The 19,661-nt window shown below is 44.4% G+C and overlaps 4 protein-coding genes and 1 long non-coding RNA gene across 22 annotated transcripts in view; 1 reads left to right on the forward strand and 4 right to left on the reverse strand.

Annotated features, from left to right (window-relative positions):
- ankrd28a (ankyrin repeat domain 28a) lies at positions 1-18,973 on the forward strand. 3 transcript variants are annotated; one of them, XM_088365347.1, is made up of 39 exons: positions 1-180; positions 3,656-3,739; positions 4,192-4,270; positions 4,884-4,954; positions 5,062-5,262; positions 5,331-5,418; positions 5,516-5,658; positions 5,735-5,842; positions 5,930-6,034; positions 6,179-6,257; positions 6,324-6,438; positions 6,574-6,656; positions 6,713-6,776; positions 6,864-6,932; positions 7,058-7,198; positions 7,274-7,385; positions 7,508-7,534; positions 7,803-7,877; positions 7,988-8,189; positions 8,291-8,378; positions 8,495-8,612; positions 8,732-8,951; positions 9,034-9,121; positions 9,203-9,286; positions 9,382-9,530; positions 9,600-9,682; positions 9,845-9,927; positions 10,015-10,106; positions 10,166-11,434; positions 11,514-11,608; positions 11,741-12,584; positions 12,669-12,793; positions 12,930-13,029; positions 14,092-14,169; positions 16,018-16,183; positions 16,412-16,489; positions 16,573-16,646; positions 16,914-17,044; positions 17,123-18,973. In XM_088365347.1, exons 1-29 carry the CDS (start codon positions 16-18, stop codon positions 10,462-10,464), a joined length of 3,315 nt encoding a protein of 1,104 aa, XP_088221473.1. In that variant the 5' UTR covers positions 1-15; the 3' UTR covers positions 10,465-11,434; positions 11,514-11,608; positions 11,741-12,584; positions 12,669-12,793; positions 12,930-13,029; positions 14,092-14,169; positions 16,018-16,183; positions 16,412-16,489; positions 16,573-16,646; positions 16,914-17,044; positions 17,123-18,973. The 3 variants fall into 3 exon arrangements, with proteins under 3 accessions (XP_088221473.1, XP_088221475.1, XP_088221474.1); XM_088365349.1 differs by lacking the exon at positions 1-180 and adding an exon at positions 529-686; XM_088365348.1 differs by lacking the exon at positions 1-180 and adding an exon at positions 2,567-3,086.
- On the reverse strand, positions 7,959-9,562 carry LOC148379880 (uncharacterized). The gene is made up of 4 exons (XR_015855050.1): positions 9,363-9,562; positions 9,150-9,274; positions 9,026-9,073; positions 7,959-8,183 (listed from the first exon to the last, which is right to left on the reverse strand). It is a non-coding gene; the product is annotated as an uncharacterized LOC148379880 (long non-coding RNA).
- On the reverse strand, positions 11,168-15,330 carry btd (biotinidase). Of its 2 annotated transcripts, XM_088365359.1 has the most exons (7): positions 15,260-15,330; positions 13,118-13,276; positions 12,868-13,017; positions 12,639-12,790; positions 12,403-12,580; positions 11,760-12,296; positions 11,168-11,554 (listed from the first exon to the last, which is right to left on the reverse strand). In XM_088365359.1, exons 2-7 carry the CDS (start codon positions 13,169-13,171, stop codon positions 11,282-11,284), a joined length of 1,344 nt encoding a protein of 447 aa, XP_088221485.1. In that variant the 5' UTR covers positions 13,172-13,276; positions 15,260-15,330; the 3' UTR covers positions 11,168-11,281. The 2 variants fall into 2 exon arrangements, with proteins under 2 accessions (XP_088221485.1, XP_088221484.1); XM_088365358.1 differs by lacking the exon at positions 15,260-15,330 and having other exon boundaries at positions 13,118-14,827.
- LOC148379882 (uncharacterized) lies at positions 15,980-18,367 on the reverse strand. 13 transcript variants are annotated; one of them, XR_015855043.1, is made up of 14 exons: positions 18,248-18,367; positions 18,079-18,185; positions 17,860-17,904; positions 17,739-17,783; positions 17,572-17,628; positions 17,397-17,439; positions 17,259-17,311; positions 17,096-17,173; positions 16,943-17,006; positions 16,783-16,852; positions 16,570-16,686; positions 16,384-16,499; positions 16,232-16,309; positions 15,980-16,164 (listed from the first exon to the last, which is right to left on the reverse strand). XR_015855043.1 is itself a non-coding variant. In XM_088365370.1 (13 exons), the coding sequence occupies exons 2-7, from the start codon at positions 18,143-18,145 to the stop codon at positions 17,160-17,162; spliced, it is 309 nt and encodes a 102-aa protein (XP_088221496.1). In that variant the 5' UTR covers positions 18,146-18,185; positions 18,248-18,367; the 3' UTR covers positions 15,980-16,164; positions 16,232-16,309; positions 16,384-16,499; positions 16,570-16,686; positions 16,783-16,852; positions 16,943-17,006; positions 17,096-17,159. The 13 variants fall into 13 exon arrangements, 1 of the variants encoding a protein (XP_088221496.1); XR_015855039.1 differs by having other exon boundaries at positions 16,435-16,499; positions 17,374-17,439; XR_015855038.1 differs by having other exon boundaries at positions 17,374-17,439.
- The window catches only part of snx13 (sorting nexin 13), a 25,834-nt gene continuing 25,080 nt past the window's right edge, over positions 18,908-19,661 (reverse strand). For all 3 annotated transcript variants that reach the window (XM_088365350.1, XM_088365352.1, XM_088365353.1), the window contains one exon: positions 18,908-19,073. The gene's annotated coding sequence lies outside the window, so the exon portion shown is untranslated. The remainder of the gene's footprint in view (positions 19,074-19,661) is intronic.

The following is a 19,661-nucleotide window of genomic DNA, read 5'->3' on the forward strand; positions in this document are numbered from 1 at the left end:
TTTTTTGGGAGCACGATGCAACAATTCTGTGTAGTATCCATACAATATTTCCCCGGTCGTAAACCGAGAACTACCCCAATTCTTACTTTATTTTGTAGGAATGAACTGAAATTATACGTCACTTCCGGAAAATATCTTCCAGTGATTGACGTAATAGTGTCGCAAAAAAGCTTCAAAAAGGTCAGAATATTCGTTTATAATTCACAGTTGGTTTTATTGTATGTAGAATTTAACAAATTGGAAAATGATAAATGTACGGTACTGTATTTTTACTTTTCAAATTTTATTTAGAGACCATTAATTAAGCATTTAATGAATTAAAAATATGTATGAGTGTTTAGCAGCGGCTGGTCGTGGATTTGGTAATTGGCCCTGACGTGATTAATGTAATAAGGATAAAGTGGTGGCGAAGTTGGTTGTAAGGAGTTCCGCTTATTCAAAAAAAAAAAAAAAAAGAAAGTCAACTACAAACTCAGAAAATGTATCAAGTTTTCGTCTTATGCCGTGGAGTAGTGGTCAGTCCGTGGCCGGAAGGAAGTTGGGGGGCGTTTGTGTGGGGTAGGGGGGCTCCGAATTCATTCAGTGTTTTCCCCGGTTAGGTTAGTCTTGAATAATTACCGGGTCGATATACAATATTCCTTTTCCATAACACTTGGGTTATGGCTGTGATGAAGATACAAGATCAGGTACTGTCACGTTATTACTGTTTTGAAATTAACCACACGTCTAGTTGTACTTTTCTTCGAAGTTCAGACCTTCTAGCTTGCTTTTTTATTACGCAGTGAACGCCTTCGCACAGGCTCCCTGCTGCTGTGAATAATACGATAATTCACGCGAATAAGCTCGCTTACGCATGTTTTATTACATAAAAAATGTAGGCGTAAAAACAAATAGCTGTTCATCAATTCAGTACACGAGCGCTAGCTTGAAAAGCTAGCGGCTAACGGTAAACAAATGAGTGAACAGATATTTACTAACAAAGGAACATTTTTACGCTAGTCTGACTGTTGGATTGTGGCACTTCAAAATCACTGAAAATCCAAATTTATTTAAAATACTACAATTATTCAGTATTCTGAATCTTTTCTTTTGTATGGATGGTTCCTTTGTCAATGAAAACCGCCGGGGCATCCGTTTTTACAGTTTTACAACAAGAAGCATAAACATAGTTCCTATATGATTATGTATCTGATTTTTGTCATCACAACGGGTTTCAGCTGTGTGTCTGTCTTGATGTGGCAGCTAGGAGTGGGTGTTTTAGGGATACCTTTATATTGTATTTGTGAAATTATTATTAATACCTAGTAACAGATTTTAGCACAACTTCACTTTAGTTGCGAGTGGCATCAAAACTTGTTCATGTGAGATGCTTCCTCCAGACAGCTGGTATGTATTAAAGTGGCGGAAGATTGCATGACTAATTTCCCCATCTTTATTCAGTATTGTTCTCTGTGGTATTTACTGACAGAAAACCGGACAAAGCTGGAAATAGACATTGGAAGAACCGGAACTGACTCAGGGGTGAATGTCACTGTCACGACGGGTTGATGTTTGTCCACTAGAGGGCGACATGTACTTGTGTCCCTTTTGAGATTGTAGCCTCTTGAGATGGAGCAGTTTCTGGAATTGGAGGAGAAAAATGTTCAAAGTTTGGGAATGTTTTAATGTTTTAATTGAACAGTAATTAAGTAATTGATTAATAAAGAATGAGTAATTTTTTATCCGATAACTCCGGACAGGAATGTATTCTAAAAGTATTTGATTTCAACACATACCTGGTGTGTCTTCATCATTGTGCAACTTGCTGGAGTCCCAGCTAGGATTACATTACCCACAGTGCATGTTGGCTCAGGGTCAGAGCAGAGGTCATTGTACACTATTAGCCACACGTTTTCACAGAACTCCCGTTTTGGGCTCATGTTACTGACACCGGCTCTCTATGTTTTGCTACTTCATGTATTAGTGCCAGAGGGTGATTCCATTCCACTCATAATTTGGGCCTCCTCTGTTTGTCTCATCTGCGCTCCCGCTCACTTAATGGGCTTGTGCGGTTTGGCAGGGTTGCTTCTTTCAGGATGTGTGTTGAATATGAGGCAGAATGACGCACGTACACAACAACACGCACAGACTGGTCTTGTTAGCTTCCCTCGCAGTCTCTCACAGAGCCTGCTTGTTCTTCTTTCCTAATGAGGAGACTTTTGAAGCAATCCCACTGATAATACACCCAAAGGGAATACCAGGACACACAGATGCGTTGATCTGGGATTCATTAGCGCTGTTTTGCTGATTTGTGCTACTCAGCGATACTCAAACGTGGTACTTGGAACTTGTAGACAGCAAAATCTGCCAATATGAATTTGGATCTTTCCTGGTGTTTACATTGTTTAATAAAGCAGCTGGCTTCCTTGCAATTGCCCTCTGCCTCTTGTTCTCCATTCATCTTCAGGAGAGCTTTAGGTAGCTGACCAACCCCCCTCCTTCTCCATTCCCCACTCAGTGCCTCTCTCACCCCCTTGGCCTCATCTCCGGAAAAAGCTGGCTTCAGCAGTCTGGCTGAAAAGCGCATTGCATCCCCACGCATGCACCGACCGGTGCTCTTTTGTGAGCGTTCCCGGGAGGACTTGTACCTTTGTGTCGGCCGCTAGGCAGCGCCGTCATTCTGCCGCATGCTGCCTGCCGACACCATTACGCAGAGGAATTCCCTGCTGTCTCTGCCGCTTCTGTTTACAGCGGCAGCAAGCGAGGAGGAGAGGAGGCGTGCTGCAGAGCTTTAGAAGTGCTTGGATTTCTCCTCAAGATGTGCACCGGTTGTTTCTAAGGAAGAGGCAATGTCTTTGGGAATTGTCGGTGACCCCTGGGCACATATGTTAGCGGGAACAGTGTGTTTTTTGTGAGAGGGGGACTGCTTTATTCGTGTCGGCTGCTTCCCGATGCGGTCGGAGCGGGCTAGTCGTGTCTGTATCGTGGTGCTGGAGGAGGTGGAGGAGGACGAGCCCTCGTTTTCACCCCCGCCTCCTCAGCCCAAATCGACCCTAGACCGCAGATCTCATCATGCCCCTAGAAGGGCTGATGCCCTAGAGGACAAGGTGAGATGACCGTGTCTTTCTGGCTCCATTGCTGACTCAGTTTGTGAATGGAAATGTTGGTTGAGATGTCAAGTCTACTTGTTTGTCACACCTGAGTTGAAACGTGACATTAGTTATGTAAGTAGACTGACTGACCGTATTGCATAAAAATATAGTGCACTTCCGCTCATGCTAATTTTAGCAGCAGTATAATGAATCCTGGTTTGTAGAGATTATCACTAAAGCCAAGGCCATTGTAGTTCCTAAACCCAGTGTTGAAACATTGCTATGCACCCAGAATGCACGATGGAGTAGTGTGTACTTTTAATCAACAAATAATTGCTCGTGTTAAGCATTTGAGGACCTTTCACAACCTGTCAGGTTCACATGACGTGTGCTTCCGACAACACTGCAGCAGCTGCTTCTCTGCCATAAACAAATCTGGCATGTGTAAACATTTGTGACCTCCCACCTGGAATATTTTTGTGGTACTACTCTTAAACAGATGGCTGTTGTGTAACGCTCACTGAAAATAATAATGAAGGTAATAACAGCCAGAAAATAACTACTGTCTGTTGTTCTTGGTGTAGCCATCCTTGCTCAGAGCCATCTTCAATGTAGACCCAGAGGAAGTTCGAGCCCTCATATTCAAGAAAGAGGATGTCAATATTCAGGTAAGTCAAGCACTGCTATCTATTTGCGATATATTATCCACCTGATTCTGCTCTAACCTTGGTTTTCTCTGTGATGGTCAATATTGCTTGGGTCATCACAAAGGCTCTTCCTGGAGTCAGCAAGCCCCCCCCCAAAACACACACACACCTATTGCCGTCACATGACACTTGTTTATATCCCCACTTTGATGATTGCCCTCTGCTGCTTGAGAGGGGGGTGCTGCGGCGGGGTGGAATGATGGAGGGGAGCCACGACTAAGTGAATTGAGTGTTGACAATGCCTTTTGTGTAGCTGGAGTTCATTTTAGACACTCGCAGAGAAGCATTAGTCATACCTACAGAGTCGAACACGATCTAATGGAGGACCATATATTAGCTCTCTATGACCAAAATATTTAAAAAATAGTCCCTATATAATGTGCATATGCACCTGTGTGTGTATTGCGTAACAGGATACTGAAAAGAGGACACCACTACATGCTGCAGCCTACCTGGGTGACACTGAGATCATTGAGCTGCTCATCCTCTCAGGTAAACCACCGCAAATGCCTCATTGCAAGTATTTCAAAGTCAGTTCTTCAGGCAAAACTTCAAACATGTTGAACTTCAGCTGCAATGCTGAGATGATCCATGAAATGCGATTAAGCCACTCAAATGACTATTTAGCAAATCATTCTGCGGAATGTCCTATTTTCCATCTTTTATGGTCACATGCTCCAGTGCTGTCGACTCATTGCCTTGTGACACGGTGTCACAGCAACGGGTGACGCTGCTAGTGATTTTGAAATCATCTGAGAAAGGTCCGTCTGTACGTTCTCGGCTTTCTGTCAGTCAGTTACACACGTGGGGGCGTGGCGTCAGCACTGGTGGTACACTAGAGCACACTCGTGCCTATGTGTGTGCTGCCCTGTTCCTCAATATTGGTCAGAGCAAGTAACAGGTGCGGTAACTTTCAGGGCTATTTTAATCTCCAAAGCCACCTCAACGTGGCTCAAGGGAGTTTTAAATCCCCCGGACACCATTGGCTCAATAGACCGCACCCACTCCCAGTCATTGAACCAAACAGATCTGCCCTTTTGGTTTTTTAAACATTTAAATAATTTGGATTTAATGAAGGTGCTGTAATCTGCTATTGTCTTCCAAGGAGCCAGAGTTAATGCCAAAGATAACAAATGGTTGACCCCACTTCACCGTGCGGTGGCTTCATGCAGCGAGGTAATCATTTTCTAAACACACGTTCACGTCTCCTCTTTCTCCGCTTGATCAACATCCCCACATTTCTGATATCCTCTCAATGTTCCTCGTGATCACTGTCTGCGCAGGATGCCGTGGCCGTGCTGCTGAAGCACAGCGCCGATGTCAACGCCAGGGACAAGAACTGGCAGACGCCGCTTCACGTAGCGGCGAGCAACAAGGCCGTGCGCTGCGCCGAAGCGTTAGTCCCGCTGCTTAGCAATGTCAACGTGTCGGACCGGGCAGGACGAACTGCTCTGCACCACGCTGCCTTTAGTGGACACATGGAGGTTGGCTTCTCCTTCACTACAGAGGACTTTCATTTGTATGTGGATATTTGTTTACTTTTGGGTTCCAGATGGTGAAGTTGCTGCTGTCCAGAGGCGCAAACATCAATGCATTCGACAAGAAGGATAGGAGGGCCATTCACTGGGCTGCCTACATGGGTAAGTTTATCATTAGCCTATGCTAGTGCAGCAGTGCTTTAAATTAAACCCTACATATTTGCATGAACAAAAACAATATTTTGCGTGTGTGTTGCAGGTCACCTTGAGGTCGTTAAGTTACTGGTGAGCAGTGGAGCTGAGGTGGATTGTAAGGACAAGAAGGCCTACACCCCGCTGCATGCAGCTGCTTCCAGCGGGATGAGTAGTACTGTACACTACCTGCTGGGCTTGGGGGTCCAGGTCAGCACTTTGAGTGGTTCCCACCAAGCGATGACGCCGGAAAGATATTAAAGTCCGCACAATGTGTTTTTCTTAGGTGAACGTCGTGAATGCCTACGGCAACACTCCACTCCACCTGGCGTGTTATAACGGCCAGGATGTGGTGGTCAGCGAGCTCATCAAGGCGGGGGCTGGCGTCAACCAGGTTTGTGTGTGCGTGCGGGCATTTGTGTTGAAAATGAAACCTGCTAAGTATGTGTTTTGAATTTGGGGATTTGTTCCTTTGCTCTAGGTCAATGAGAGGGGATTCTCTGCCCTCCATTTTGCCTCCTCCTCACGCCAAGGGGCACTGTGCCAAGAGCTACTGTTGGCCCATGGGGCCCACATCAACATGCGGGTGAGCTCCCTGCAGGCATGACATATATATTCACACATAGCTCAGTTTTCCATCACATTACAGGAGCAAAACCTGAGCCAACTTGGCTGATACTGTACTGAGCTTTCATATTTATGTCCACAATGCTGTTGTCCATCTGTGCAGAGTAAGGATGGAAAGACGCCCCTCCATATGGCAGCTACCCATGGCAGGTTCTCCTGCTCTCAGGCCCTCATACAAAATGGTAAGCCAAATGATTGGTTGGTTGTTGTAACAGGAGCAGCGTGTCTGATGTGTTATGTTTCTGCAGGAGCCGAGATTGATTGCGTGGACAGGGACAGAAACACCGCCCTTCACATCGCCGCACGCTATGGCCACGAGCTCATCATCACAGCGCTCGTCAAGCACAGAGCTTGCCTTGCCAAGTCAGTCATTTTACTACAGTTCAGCTACTCTGACCAAAACACAAATAAGGATAGACTGTTTGAATATGTGCTAAACCCAAGGTACCATGTCTGTCTTTTTACCATCCATATCTTCTCTTTGCTTTATCACTCCAGGAGAGGTATTCACGGGATGTTCCCGCTACACCTGGCAGCTCTCACCGGCTTCCCCGATTGCTGCAGGAAGCTGCTGTCCTCAGGTACATTCATGTTGACACCTTTGACATCACCGTAGTTGACAGCTTATTTGTCTCAGGATTTGACATTGACACTCCCGATGATTACGGAAGGACCTGTCTACATGCTGCTGCAGCTGGAGGGTAAGTCCTTATTTTGTCCATCTTTTTTGGAGTGCGTATGATAATTAAAATAATCATTTAATAGAAAGCATTTTTTTAACTGTTCAGGAATTTGGAGTGCCTGAATCTGCTGCTAAACGTTGGCGCAGACTTTAACAAAAAAGACAACTATGGACGGTAAGCTAATAACCGTAATCCTGCCTAGACATGACTGTGGTAGAAATAAAACCAAAGCTAAATGAGTGCAGAAAAAAATCTTAACTTGCTCAATAAGTGACGCCATCCCCCCCTCACCATCACAGGACTCCTCTTCATTATGCATCAGCCAACTGTAATTACCACTGTGTGTTTGCCCTGGTGGGCTCCGGGGCAAGCGTCAATGAGCTGGACCAGAGAGGCTGCGGCCCCCTGCACTACGCCGCTGCAGCCGACACCGATGCAAAGTACCTTATCGAATTAAACACCTCACACGTCTTCATTGCTAGACTGCTCAGTTCTTATGTTTTGGATGGTCATAGATGTGTGGAATACCTTTTGAGGAACAATGCTGAGCCAGGTGTAAGGGACCAACAGGGGTACAGTGCTGTCCACTATGCATCAGCCTATGGCCGCACACTCTCACTGGAGCTGGTGTGTATCTCAGTCAGTGTGTAGAAAAAGCATCACAACTTCAAATTATTCATTGAAATGAATATAAACTGCCTTGTGTCCCCCAAAAAGTTAATCTCAGGGTTTGTTTGTGCTTTCTTTAGATGGCAAGTGAAACGCCTCTTGACGTGGTAAGAATACTTTATCAAGTTCTTGAGGGTCTGTGAAATATCACCATCTGTTGGACAGATGAGGAATTGCTCCAAGTGTTAACTAAAAAGCAATGCCACAACAAAGGGAAGTATGGTTGAACAAAATCTAATCAAGACTAAGCTATTTAGTTGTGGTTTTGAATGACTGGAAAAGTCTATTTAATCAGTCTTCCTCCTGTGGTATAACGTTGGAATGTATTCCTGGATCTGACTTCAGTTATATTCCATTCTACCATTTTTTTTTCAGCTAATGGAGTCTTCAGGAACAGACTTCCCAAGTGACTCTGAGAGCCACGGGCAAATCAGTCCGCTCCACTTAGCGGTGAGAGCAAGGATTTTTTTTTTTTGTGATCCATGATTCCGGCTCTATTGATTAATTGGCTGATACTAGTTGGCAAAAATATCAGATGATTTTTCTCTTTATTGAACCAGGCTTATCACGGACACTGCGGAGCCTTAGAAGTCCTCTTGTCCTCCATGCCAGATGTGGACGTGCGTAACCCTCAAGGCCGCACCCCTCTCAGCCTGGCCTGCTCCAGAGGTCACCAGGAGTGTGTCTCGCTGCTACTGCACCGCGGCGCCTCACCTATGGCCTTTGATTACTCCCACAAAATGACGGCTCTACATGCTGCAGGTAAAACAAATAAATAAATGCTAATAGTTTCATCCGTGCGGTTGTATTCATTCATTCAGTTGTGTTCTATTTTGATCCAATCATTATTCCGCGTGTCATAGTTATAAATGGCCACTCGGGGTGCCTGCGACTCCTCATGAGCAACAATGACCAGCACATCAATTTGGACGCAATGGATGTCAACAAGCAGTGAGTTATGGAAGGATTATTTCGTCATGCTGGCTTTCTTTTGAAAAAGATTAATGCTGACACTTTGACTAGAGTCCAAATTAATAGGCATGCTTTGTACGTGTGTTAATACGAAGGACCCCGCTGATGTTGGCTGTGCTGAATGGACACACTGAGTGTGTGTATTCGCTGCTCAGTCAAGGAGCCAATGTTCAGGTCCAAGACTGCTGGGGCAGGACGGCCCTCCACCGAGGGGTGAGATAAATCACGTTAGTTGGTGTGGAATCATTCTAACATATTGCGCTGGTGCCGCTATCCTATTAGGATGTATCGCCAAAGTGCTCGTTTAACATTTGAACTTTATGTCGACACAGGCGGTGACAGGCCAGGAGGAATGTGTGGAGGCTCTCCTCCAGCGAGGGGCCAACGCGTGTGTGAAGGACATTCGCGGCCTCTCCCCTCTTCACTTGGCGTCCGCCTGTGGTCGTGTGGGCGTCCTTGGTGCTATGCTGCAGGCACCCGGCACCTCCAATGCTCTCTTGCAGCAAACTGACAACAAAGGCTACACGCCGCTACACTGGGCCTGCTACAGCGGTACTCAAGCTCATCTAGAAGCTGAAAGCTTAAAAGAAATCACATTTGAAGTTTTACCATGTTTTTTTTTTTACCACTTTAGGATGTGATGCTTGTGTCGAGTTGTTGTTAGAGCAGGAAGCCTTCCGGAAGATAAAAGGCAACACGTTCAGCCCGTTGCACTGCGCAGTGTAAGCAAATAGTTCCATTTATGCTCACGAATTCCTGATGCGGTCACAGGCGCCAGTGACTGTGGGTGTTGTGTGCTTCAGTATGAACGACAACGAAGGAGTCGCCGAGATGTTAATCGATTCCCTCGGGGCAAACATCATCGACTCCACCGACTCCAAGGGCAGGTGAGAGGCATAAAGTGATGATAAATTTATCATATAAAATGTACTTAATTGCTAATCTGGTTGTGACACCACTCACCATGTTTGCGCTGATTCAGGTCCCCGCTTCACGCCGCCGCTTTCGCAGATCGCGTCGAATGCATTTCCCTGCTGCTCAGTCACCGAGCTCAGGCCAACATTGCGGACACGCACACACGTAGGACGCCGCTGATGATGGCAGCTCTCAACGGGCAAACCAACGCCGTCGGTCAGTACAGACACGATGTTCCCCTTTTTGACTTTGCGAGCTGCGTTATGTAACTGTGTTGCGTTGCAGAGGTGTTGGTGAGCAGCAGCAAGGCAGACTTTGCTCTGCAGGACATCGACAGGAACACAGCCTTACACTTGGCTTGTAGCAAGGTAACTCATTATAGTAGTCAATATAACGGTTTACAATAATCATAGTGAATGATTTTTTTTTTTCCTCTGTCCACCGGCTTGTCCCAAATTCCATCAAACATCAAATGTGCTAAGTACGCAATATGGCACTTTGCTAACGGTGAACCATTTTGTCTCTGTCAGGGTCATGAGACGTGTGCCTTGCTGATCCTGGAGAAGATCAGAGATAAGAATCTCATTAACTGCACCAACGCCTCTCTGCGCACGTATGTCTCTGTGAACTCACAGCAGATGTTCTTCCTCACCTTTCCACTAATTTTTTTGTTTTTATCTTCTCTTACCCTTCCTCGCAGGCCACTTCACGTTGCAGCCAAAAACGGTTTAACGGTTGTTGTCCAGGAACTTCTGGGCAAAGGAGCAAGTGTGCAAGCTGTGGATGAGAATGGTGAGCATCCACTTTGAAACAAACAGTTCCTCCACGTTCACGTCCTCGCCCGTCTTTAGGTTACACACCTGCTCTGGCCTGCGCCCCCACCCGCGACGTGGCCGACTGCCTGGCGCTCATCCTCAACTCCATGATGCCCGCCTCGCCCATGGTCACCATAGCAACTCTGCCCGTGTTTTCCCTCCCTCACACGGTCATCAACCATCACCCCGTGTCCAATCACGTCGCGAAGGGCGTGGCCTTTGACACCCTTCCTCCTCTAAGGCCGGACCGCACGACTTACTGCAGACCCGAGCGCCCCCCCTCCAGCGTCACGACCGATGAAGAACTGAACGACTCGGATTCAGAGACCTACTGAGGACTGCGGCCACTCCCCGTAGCGTTGAAGGCCAGTGTGTCACTCAGGAGCCTTAACAGATCACTGACACATAGAAAAAACAAAAGAAGGGGGTAAATGCAAATAGAAACTAAATTAAATGAAACCATCTTTTTGATAGACCTTTAAATAATGCAATGCTTACTTTATTCGCTCACAGAAGCAGTACACTACATTTCTTTGAGGAACCAGTGGCAGGCATTTGCTACCTGGACTTTCACCAGGGATTTACCTGATGATTAATATCGCCTCTCTGATCGCAATTGTAGGAACCTTCAATACTTTCCAAACGTTTTAGTGAAGAGAATATCAAAGGACAAATGAACACAAACTTGCATATTCTAAATGGGACCAGGTGAGTGAATGACAAGCCTTGCTTTTGGGCATGTTATATTTTTAGATCTTCAGAAAACCTTGACACAGATCTTGGCGAACCACTAGAGAGGTTCCTATTGAAGCTTGTATGAATTTGAATTGAGAGGAACCGGAATGAATGCTTAGAATAAGGAGTGCATTCAACTTCTTTTTATGAAGGATTGTTACGGAATCAGCAGCCCCAACGACTTGATGTTTGAGTGAGTATGTGCATGAGTGAGTAATTATTAAATATTGCCTTTTCAGGAATAAGCACCTTTCCTGAAGGGGATGAAAACTATTTGGTGCAATGTTTGTAAAGCAGTCAAAATAAAGATATTTGTTTTTATTAACTATTCATGATTTTTTCCAAACAACTCTCATCTAACTTCTCAGTTGACTGTACAGTTAATGTTTTGTCTCCCTCTGACAGACTGGCAGAAGGTCATTTGTTATCCAGTTGATAGACCCGTCCGTACAAGCACGCAGTGACCAGCCCTCCGTCCGTGTTCAAATGTTTCATGGTCACTTTTCCATCTGTGCTTCTCTCGACACGTTCTGGCTGCTCCAGGACGTAACGGCTCACCAGCACTGATGGGTACACATATTTGGTCCCGAATTCTCCCACCAGAACAAAGTCTAATTTTGTCTCCGCCTCTTCCACTTCCTTTCCGCAGGAGCTGGCTTCAGACCCAGCGCAACGGACCACCGCGCATACCTGTAAACACAGTTTGGTGGGTCAAAATAACTGTCAGCCATGTTCATGTATGTGGTATGATTCCATTTTTTTCTTACTCAAAAGTCTTGTGTTGTAGGTAGTATAAATACACTAGTTAGTATTGTGCTATGTTCAGATAATTTAGAGTAAACATGCAATATATTTCTCTCTTTTTTTTTTTGTCAGCCTCGCTTTTGCAATGTACCTGTACAGCATAACGCCCGTTGACAATGTGCGTTCCAGCAAAAGCTCCCAGTGCGTAAAGTTCATCACTGTCACTTTGTGGAGAACGCTGGAACTGCAGGCGGCAACAAAAAGCTCCATCACACACCTTCAGGTTGCCTTCTGTTCCGTTAAGGAGGGCAAATTTAAATGGATCATGCATCATGGTGGAGGTGAAGGTGGATGAATGCGGCATAGAGAGAGGACAGTCGTCATGGTGACAGTAGCCTGAATCTACGGCTGTCTCCTTGACTTGGCCGTATTCTGAGTGGGCACCCAACACGGGGATTGTGGCCACCAGCAGGCGGCCCTCCTCAGGGTCTCCGCTCTGCGCGTGGTGAGAGGTGGCTGCAAAAGGAGTGTAGATGCCACTTCCTGTCATGATGAGGCGGTCACTGCGAATGTTGGCGGCGAGCAGTGTGACCTGAGCGCCCAGGCTGAACGCCTGCTGAAACTGGATGGTGTCCAAGAGAGGCAGCTGGTTCATCCAGGCTGTGGGGAAGATCATCTGACGCACACCCTGGAAGATAACAGTGAAGGATTAAAATGAACAAATGATGTTCGATGCGATCTAATCTTTGTAAAGGTAGGTTCTTTTCAATCATTTAAACTAAGTGTCATCTCACCCTCTCCAGCAGAGGGACTTTGGGCTCATAGAAGAGGATGTCAAAGCAGGTGATGAGGCCAAACCTCCCAGCAAAAGGGGTCTCAAAACTGATGATCTCAGGCCGTGGCGGTGTGTCAAAAGCTTCCTCAAAATAAAGATTGTGCTTATGGTAACGTGCCACCAGCAGTCCGTCAGACCTGTGTGAGAACATTTTGGAGTCTCTACACCGTGGATAGTATTGTTGATGTTTCTCACCTGAAAACCACATTGGTGTTGAATTGCCAGCGTCCATTTGTGGGACAAGAAGACGCAGGGTCTGTCTGGAGGGGGCATGGCTGCAAGTCAGCCATGTTGGCCACCACGTAAAGGTTGTGGCGGCGAGCCATGCAGCTCAACTGCTGCTGAACCTGGTAAGCGCAAAACACACGTTCAAGTAAATGCCACTAAGACGTTTAATCGCATGAAAAATGACACCCTTGTGCACCTCTGTATTATTAAACCTTCTTGGTTCCGTGCACGGGTTCCACGTCTCCTTTTGGGGGTCAGGAATGGTCTCTAGGTAGCCGGAAATTGATGAACGACTAAAGTTGAAACCTTGAAGACCATCCTCTGGAAAGACAATGATCTGGGCGCCCTGATACACAAGGTACATTTTATATTCAAGTCAAATATATTTGATTAATATATTTACTTAACGTTTCAAAGGGGTCTTCCACAAATGCAAAATGCAGTACCTGCTGGGCAGCCAGAGAGGCTTGCTCCTCGTATACGGCCAAATTCTTGCGCATGTGATGAAGAGCATCCAGCCGAGATAGTGGGATATGGGGGTCCGGGTTGAAAATCACGCGGTGTTCGTAGACAGCAGCGACGTATGTAGAGTCCGAAGTAACAGCCTCGGTTTGATCGAAGCCCCACGTGAACGCCAAAGCAACCCAAAGAGCCACGTCCGGTAACATAGTCACTCTTTGCGAATGTATTTCACACTGGCACCGGGGCAGCCGAGGGGCCAGAAGTCCTCACGGAAACCGAAGGTTAATGTTTGAACTTGTCCATGTAATCCCGTTGAAATGTATAGAAGAACTGTTACGTTGAAAAGCTCTCAGAGGAAGAACTCGGAACGTAACCCAGAAGTACAATATGCGGCGTCGGCAATCTTTGTGATAAATTTACTAATGACTAAAAGTTTGACTCGTAAATTTATGGCTGCATCTGTGAATATAGGTTTATTGCGTAAATATTTTTATTTCTCTTAATCTATTGTTATTGTTTTTATAAATTATTTTTTATGATGGCATTCGTTTGTTCGTTATGAATTTGCACGATTATATATTTGCACCAGTCTGATAGGTCTTCTGTGGTATTTATAACTGTTTGTGCGAATTTTTATATAATGAGCTTTCTCGGATACCGTACACCGCTTCACTGAGCAGGTCTTCCGGTGACTACTAGCTCTGTTCTGAGTAAGTAATACCAGTTGCCGTTTATCTGTAAATGCACGTATGTACACAATTTAGGAGCATAATTACTACGCGAGCTTCTTTAGTTTGTTTGTTGTTACTCGTTAGGTCACTGGAAGCTTGCGAGCTATCGTAAACAATATCAACAAAGGTGGCTAGCACGCCTACATGTGGCACTCAGCTGTCAATCAATCGTGAATCAACCAAAGTGTTTGACTTAAATGTTGTTTTATACTTTTTCCACGCAACAGCAAATGTACAATGGGGAGGTTCCACGTTGGCCGCTGGTCGTCTACCTGCACATCTCACCGTCGACATATTCTGTAAAGGTACTAATATTCCCTTCTTTTTCCCTTTTATGTAGCATTATGTCTCTGGTTACAATAGAGGGTCAAACCATTAGGCGACGCAATATTATTTTCAGACATGATTTTAAAAAGTACTTTGTTTTTCAACTGGTGCCAAGAAAATGTACATTTAACCTTAACGTTTGACTGCACACTCGTATTGTAGTTGCCTTTTATTAATTTTTTTTAACTGTTCTTTATTCTTAAACTATTTCTGTGGCAGTCATAATAATCCGCAGTCTCATGACGCGATGCGTATTTTTTAACACTTTAAAACAACAAAAATTTCAAAAGACGTCCTCCACATAGAAGTTGGGATGGGTGCAGTACAAGATTGCCCCAGCAGAGGGCACCCTCCCTCTACCTCTATAGTTGACCTTAGTATTAGGATTTCGGTCTGTTGATAGTTTGTAATTTTCTCTTTTAAAGTGTTAAAAGTAAGAGTGTAGTCATAATAAAAGTAAGAGTGTAGTCACAAAACGGTGCATTATTATAGCAGTCAAGAAAATAGTTGAAAATTAATAATGTCACGTTACCAGAGTGAACTAACAGCCTTGGTTGATATGCACAAGGGACAGCAGCCTGCAATTGGACCCATGATGTGAGTATGCAACAGTGTTGTGCTTGAGAAGCTCATGTGCAATGTCACATTTCACTTCAAGGCGAGTGCACCCACCTCTCCTGTCACTTCTAATTGCAACAAGTGCCACCATGGGGAAGGTGAGCACATGCAAACAGCTGAAGTTGTGCCGTACCTGGCACTTAGTTTTTGTCCCAATCAGAGAATTCAGCTGTTTGCATGTGCTCACCTTCCCCCTGGTGGCACTTGTGTCATTAGAAGTAAGTGACATCACAAGTGAGCTTGTCAAGCACTTGAGCTGCATAACCTATCACCAATATTTGTGTGCAACTAAATTAGTTCCACGCAAACATTGACTGCTCAAATGTTTTCAAATTGGATTTCTGTCCAATAAATTGTTCAACTGGAATGCAAGTCTTTGTGTTTTATGAGCAAATATGCTTCACTTATTTGATGTCTTTCATGCTAGGTGGTTACAACATTGGGACTTACGTGTTTGAAAGCTGTCTGAAGTCTTGAGGTGAGAGTTGCCTTTGGTCACTGCCATGGACACAAGTATTTGATATGTTACACTCCATCTCACATGACTCAAAGTGACTGCAATTGCATTGCTGTCACTTTGAGTCATGTGAGATGGAGTGGAACAGTCAAAGACTAGCGTCCATGGCAGTAACTGAAGGCCAAAGCTCATCTCAAGTCTGAAAACTGCTTTTGAAAACCTAAGTGCCACTTTGCCCGCCTCCTAACTCCGCCCAAATTCAGTCTGACCAATCACATCACAGCACCTAATTTGCATAACCACGCCTACTTTTGAACAGCCAATCAGAATGCAGCATTTGCGCATCTGACCAATCAGAATGCTTCAAATTGATGAAACCACGCCCAATTTAAATTCAACCAATCAGAGAACACCTCATTTGCATAGCCACGCCCACCTTTCAACCAATCCTAGCCATTTATTCTCATTTCCCCACCCACTTCCAAAGCAATTGGCGAATCATGATGCAGTATTCTCGTTTTAGTCCCGCCCCTTTCCAGTTTTTTTCCTCCCAAAAATTCCCCCCCCCCCAAAAAAAATCCAGGAAAAAAAAAAAAAAATCCAGGAAAAAAAATTTGCATAAAAAAATTCAGGAAAAAAAAAATTTTTTTTTTTGAAAGTTTGATTTTATGTTAGAAGAGTTGAGTTTTAGTGGTTTTCAAAGAAGAGTTGAGTTTGTGTTCTTTCAAATAAAACTTTATTTCCTTTGCAGAGTAAACATTCAATCATAAACAAGTTGGATGGCAGTCTGCTCCTGGCCGTGTGGAGAAGTGGTCGGCCAATGGACAAGTCAGAGTGTGGACCCAAGACAAAAGGTGGTCGGCCAGTGGGACAAGCATGGACAAGTCAGCGTGTGGACCTAAGACAAAAAGAGATTTGTAAGTCAAAAGTTAAGTCAAATACTTGTGCAAACAATGCTTTCTTACCAGTGCAGAAGAAGAGTTTTTTCTGGCATCAAGTATTCAAAGCGGCATTAACTGGAAGCTGTTCATGTTTCTTATTGCCTGCAGAGAAAAAGAAAAAATGAACAAAAGACAAAGTTACAAGGATTGTGCAAAGTAGTCTTCTGAGATCATACCATCTTAGTTTATATTTCTCCCACACAGATCTCAGAATTGGGCTCCAGCACCTTGTGGATGAAGATGCAACAAGAACACTTCGAGTGTTGTTGCAGGAGACTCTTGGTACTTCACCCTGAACACAAAAAAAAAAAAACAGTCATTTGACTTTTGGAACATGTAAGCTGAAATGTGTCATCTCTCACCAGCAGAGGACTCTTCTTCAGGCAGTGAGGACCCAAGAGAGACGCTCAGCCAAAGCCAAGTAGACTTGAAGCTTTTGGTAAGTAGCATGACAGTAGCATTTCACCTTGTCGATCCACCTGTAAATAGAGGTTGCAAATCCAGGTCCAGAAAATGAAAGCCCTGCCACAGTTTGGCTTTAGCCAATGGTGCCTCTGCTCAGGGACCTCGTTTACCTGCCAACGGAGTAGAAGCACTTGTGGCTAAAGGCAAACTGTGGCCGTCTTCAATTTTTGGACCTGCACTCTGAAATGAAAAGGAACAGACACAATGACTCCATTTTGGTTGACTTTATTTTTAACTGTAGAGTTGTGCTGAAGCAGTTAGCACTCAAACCTCAGACGACCAACAGCAGGCCAAGCTCCTGAAATGTTGCAAAGACTCGCCAGGACGGACACACCTGCACACAAACGAGGGGAACAATTAAGCGTCAATTTTGTAAGTTTATTTGAATGTCTCAGTACTGAAAGTAGAGGCAGCTTTGAGGACCTTTTTGGAGAAGATTTCTCTTTGCAGGTGGAGGATCATGGTGACCAAGTCCCAGACAGCATTCTTACTGGAACTGAACTGCAACCAGAGGGAGAAAGAAGGCAATTTATTATTAGTATTTTTTTAATTAAAACATGCAACAGGGTTTGGTAGTGTGTGAAACCTGGCTGCATTTTAGACAGGAAGTTGATCACAACTCCATCGGATGGCCTGCACCTAGAACAACAAACTGTTAAGTACTTGGATTCATCCAGTTTGTATTTGCAACAGGTTCAAACCTTGGAGATAAGCTTTTATTCACCACAGAAGATCCATGCGGCAAGAACCCGGTCCTTTGGCACCACCTAGTGGACAAAAGCAGGAAGACACGCTAAATGACTTCAGCGCGCCTGTTGCCACTTGAATCGTGATTGTGTCACCTGCTGGCATACACTGTCAAACATTTGTGCATGGCTGAATGTGCGCGTGTGTTTCACCTGTGATGAAAGCAGGACAGCGCTGGACTTCTCTCCAACCACCCACAGCTTGCTGGCCTGAAAGACACGGTAAAAAAAGTAAGTATTCTACTTTTAAACTTACAGCTTTGTGAGCCGGTTTGGCTTAGCTATGCTACATTTGGTAGGCATGTTGAGTAAGAGAAGACCTGCAAATGTCTCATGAAGCCACACCAAGTCAGCCATTTTGGAGCCTGCAGACAAAGAAAAAGACCATTACTTGATTTAGTAACTTCATTAGATGTATTTCATATAAAACTGAAATTTTGCCATTTTGTAGTCAATCTGGTCCTTGTGTTGCAGGTACAGGCAGGCCTGTGGACAGAAAAGAGATAAGCATTAACTTTTGTATCCACTTTGAAACGCATAGGTAGTTCCAGCTCAATTTGAAGACTCTCACCTGCAGACAAAAGAAGACAATTAAAACGCATATGCATTATTGTGAATTTGATTCATTCTGTTTGAACGTGAATTGTTTTGTCTACTTACCTTGAGCGAACAGCGCCGGCGTCCAGATGGCAAATAAATGTTTTTTGGTGCAATTTAAGGCGTCCATTGCCAACGCACGTGCAACATTTAGCTTGCACCTTAGCACGCTGTAAGCAAGCCAAAAAGAACAACTCCATGTTAAAAGTAAGCAAGCGTCATTTGTACTTACCTTGTGTCTAAGAGAGAGAATACTCACATAATCGAAGTTTTAGATGAGCTGGTGGAAATGCGTGCAGAGCTGCAGGTAGAGGACTCGTCCGTCAGAGGCGGCGTGCAAGACTGACAGCTTCGTTTGCCCGACTTTTATAGTGTTTCGGTGATGACGTCATTGAAGAAAAAAGAAAACTCAGGTAAAAGAAAAAGCGGTTCTCATCAGCCCCAAGGCTGGGCTCGAACACGCACTCCGAGTTCATTAGGCATTGTCGTAAACCACTTGACTATCATCTGTTATAGCCTGGAAAGTTCGTTTGTCGTATTCATTGACTGGTATGTTGGTTGTGGCAAAGTAAGTTATATATTAAGAAACCGAATTATTGTTGAGTTACAGGTAGTCGAACGGGTTAAACTTTTGCCTGGTGTTCCGGAGACTCGAGTTCGAGTCTCACGCCGTAGAGTTTCTAAATGTTGACTTGAGCGGGAGTCGAACCCTGGTCTCCCGTCTACCAGGCAAAGTATTTAACCACTCGACTATCCTGCCGGGAAAATTTCGCGATTTAATTGTGTACTTCATGTGTATTTCCGAGTTAAACTTCATCCCCATAGAACTTGTGATGATGCTCCAACTTCGCCCTCCCCAAGAGCATGGACTAACACGATCTACACAATGGGATGGTTTCTCAACTTTGGTACACTTTATTTGTGATCAAACAAATACATCCATGGACACAACCAAAAATGTTAAATTCAATTGTTTCTTTCTTTTATTATTAAAGATGATTTGTTGACCAGGAGAACTTTGCTTGAAGGCTGATTGTTTGTCTGACTGGCTTTGGAACCTGCAACACATACAATTTACAATATCAAGTTTGATGTCAATATCAAAATGATATCGATGCCATATTAAAGGCCCTTTTTAAGCTGGTATCGATTTCAAAAATGATACGGATCGATATCAAAATGACGATTTTGGTCGATATGATATCAACTCAGAGGGCTGATATCGATTCCGTATCAAAGGCCCTTTTTAAGCTGGTATCGATTTCAAAATTGATACGGATCGATATCAAAATGACGATACTGGTCGATGTGATAACAACTCAGAAGGTTAATATCGGTTCCGTATCAAAGGCCCTTTTTAAGCTGGTATCGATTTCAAAATTGATACGGATCGATATCACTTTCCTTAACGATACCAAACGATATCATTTTTGGTAATATATCGATCCGTATCAATTTACAAAACTAGTTTTCTAGTTATGGTTCACGCATGTATTTCTAACCTTTACCACTAGAGGGCGACAGAGCAATTCGAAACATCCACCAACCACCTATTCAGTGTCATTTACGTTTAAGTGTAATTTTTGCCACGCAGCATGGCTAGCATGGTAATACATCGGCAATATTCATGTTTATATTATTTAATC

Source organism: Syngnathus floridae, chromosome 21 (assembly GCF_059516105.1).
Source record: "Syngnathus floridae isolate MCC-2025c chromosome 21, RoL_Sflo_1.0, whole genome shotgun sequence".
Lineage (NCBI taxonomy): Eukaryota > Metazoa > Chordata > Actinopteri > Syngnathiformes > Syngnathidae > Syngnathus > Syngnathus floridae.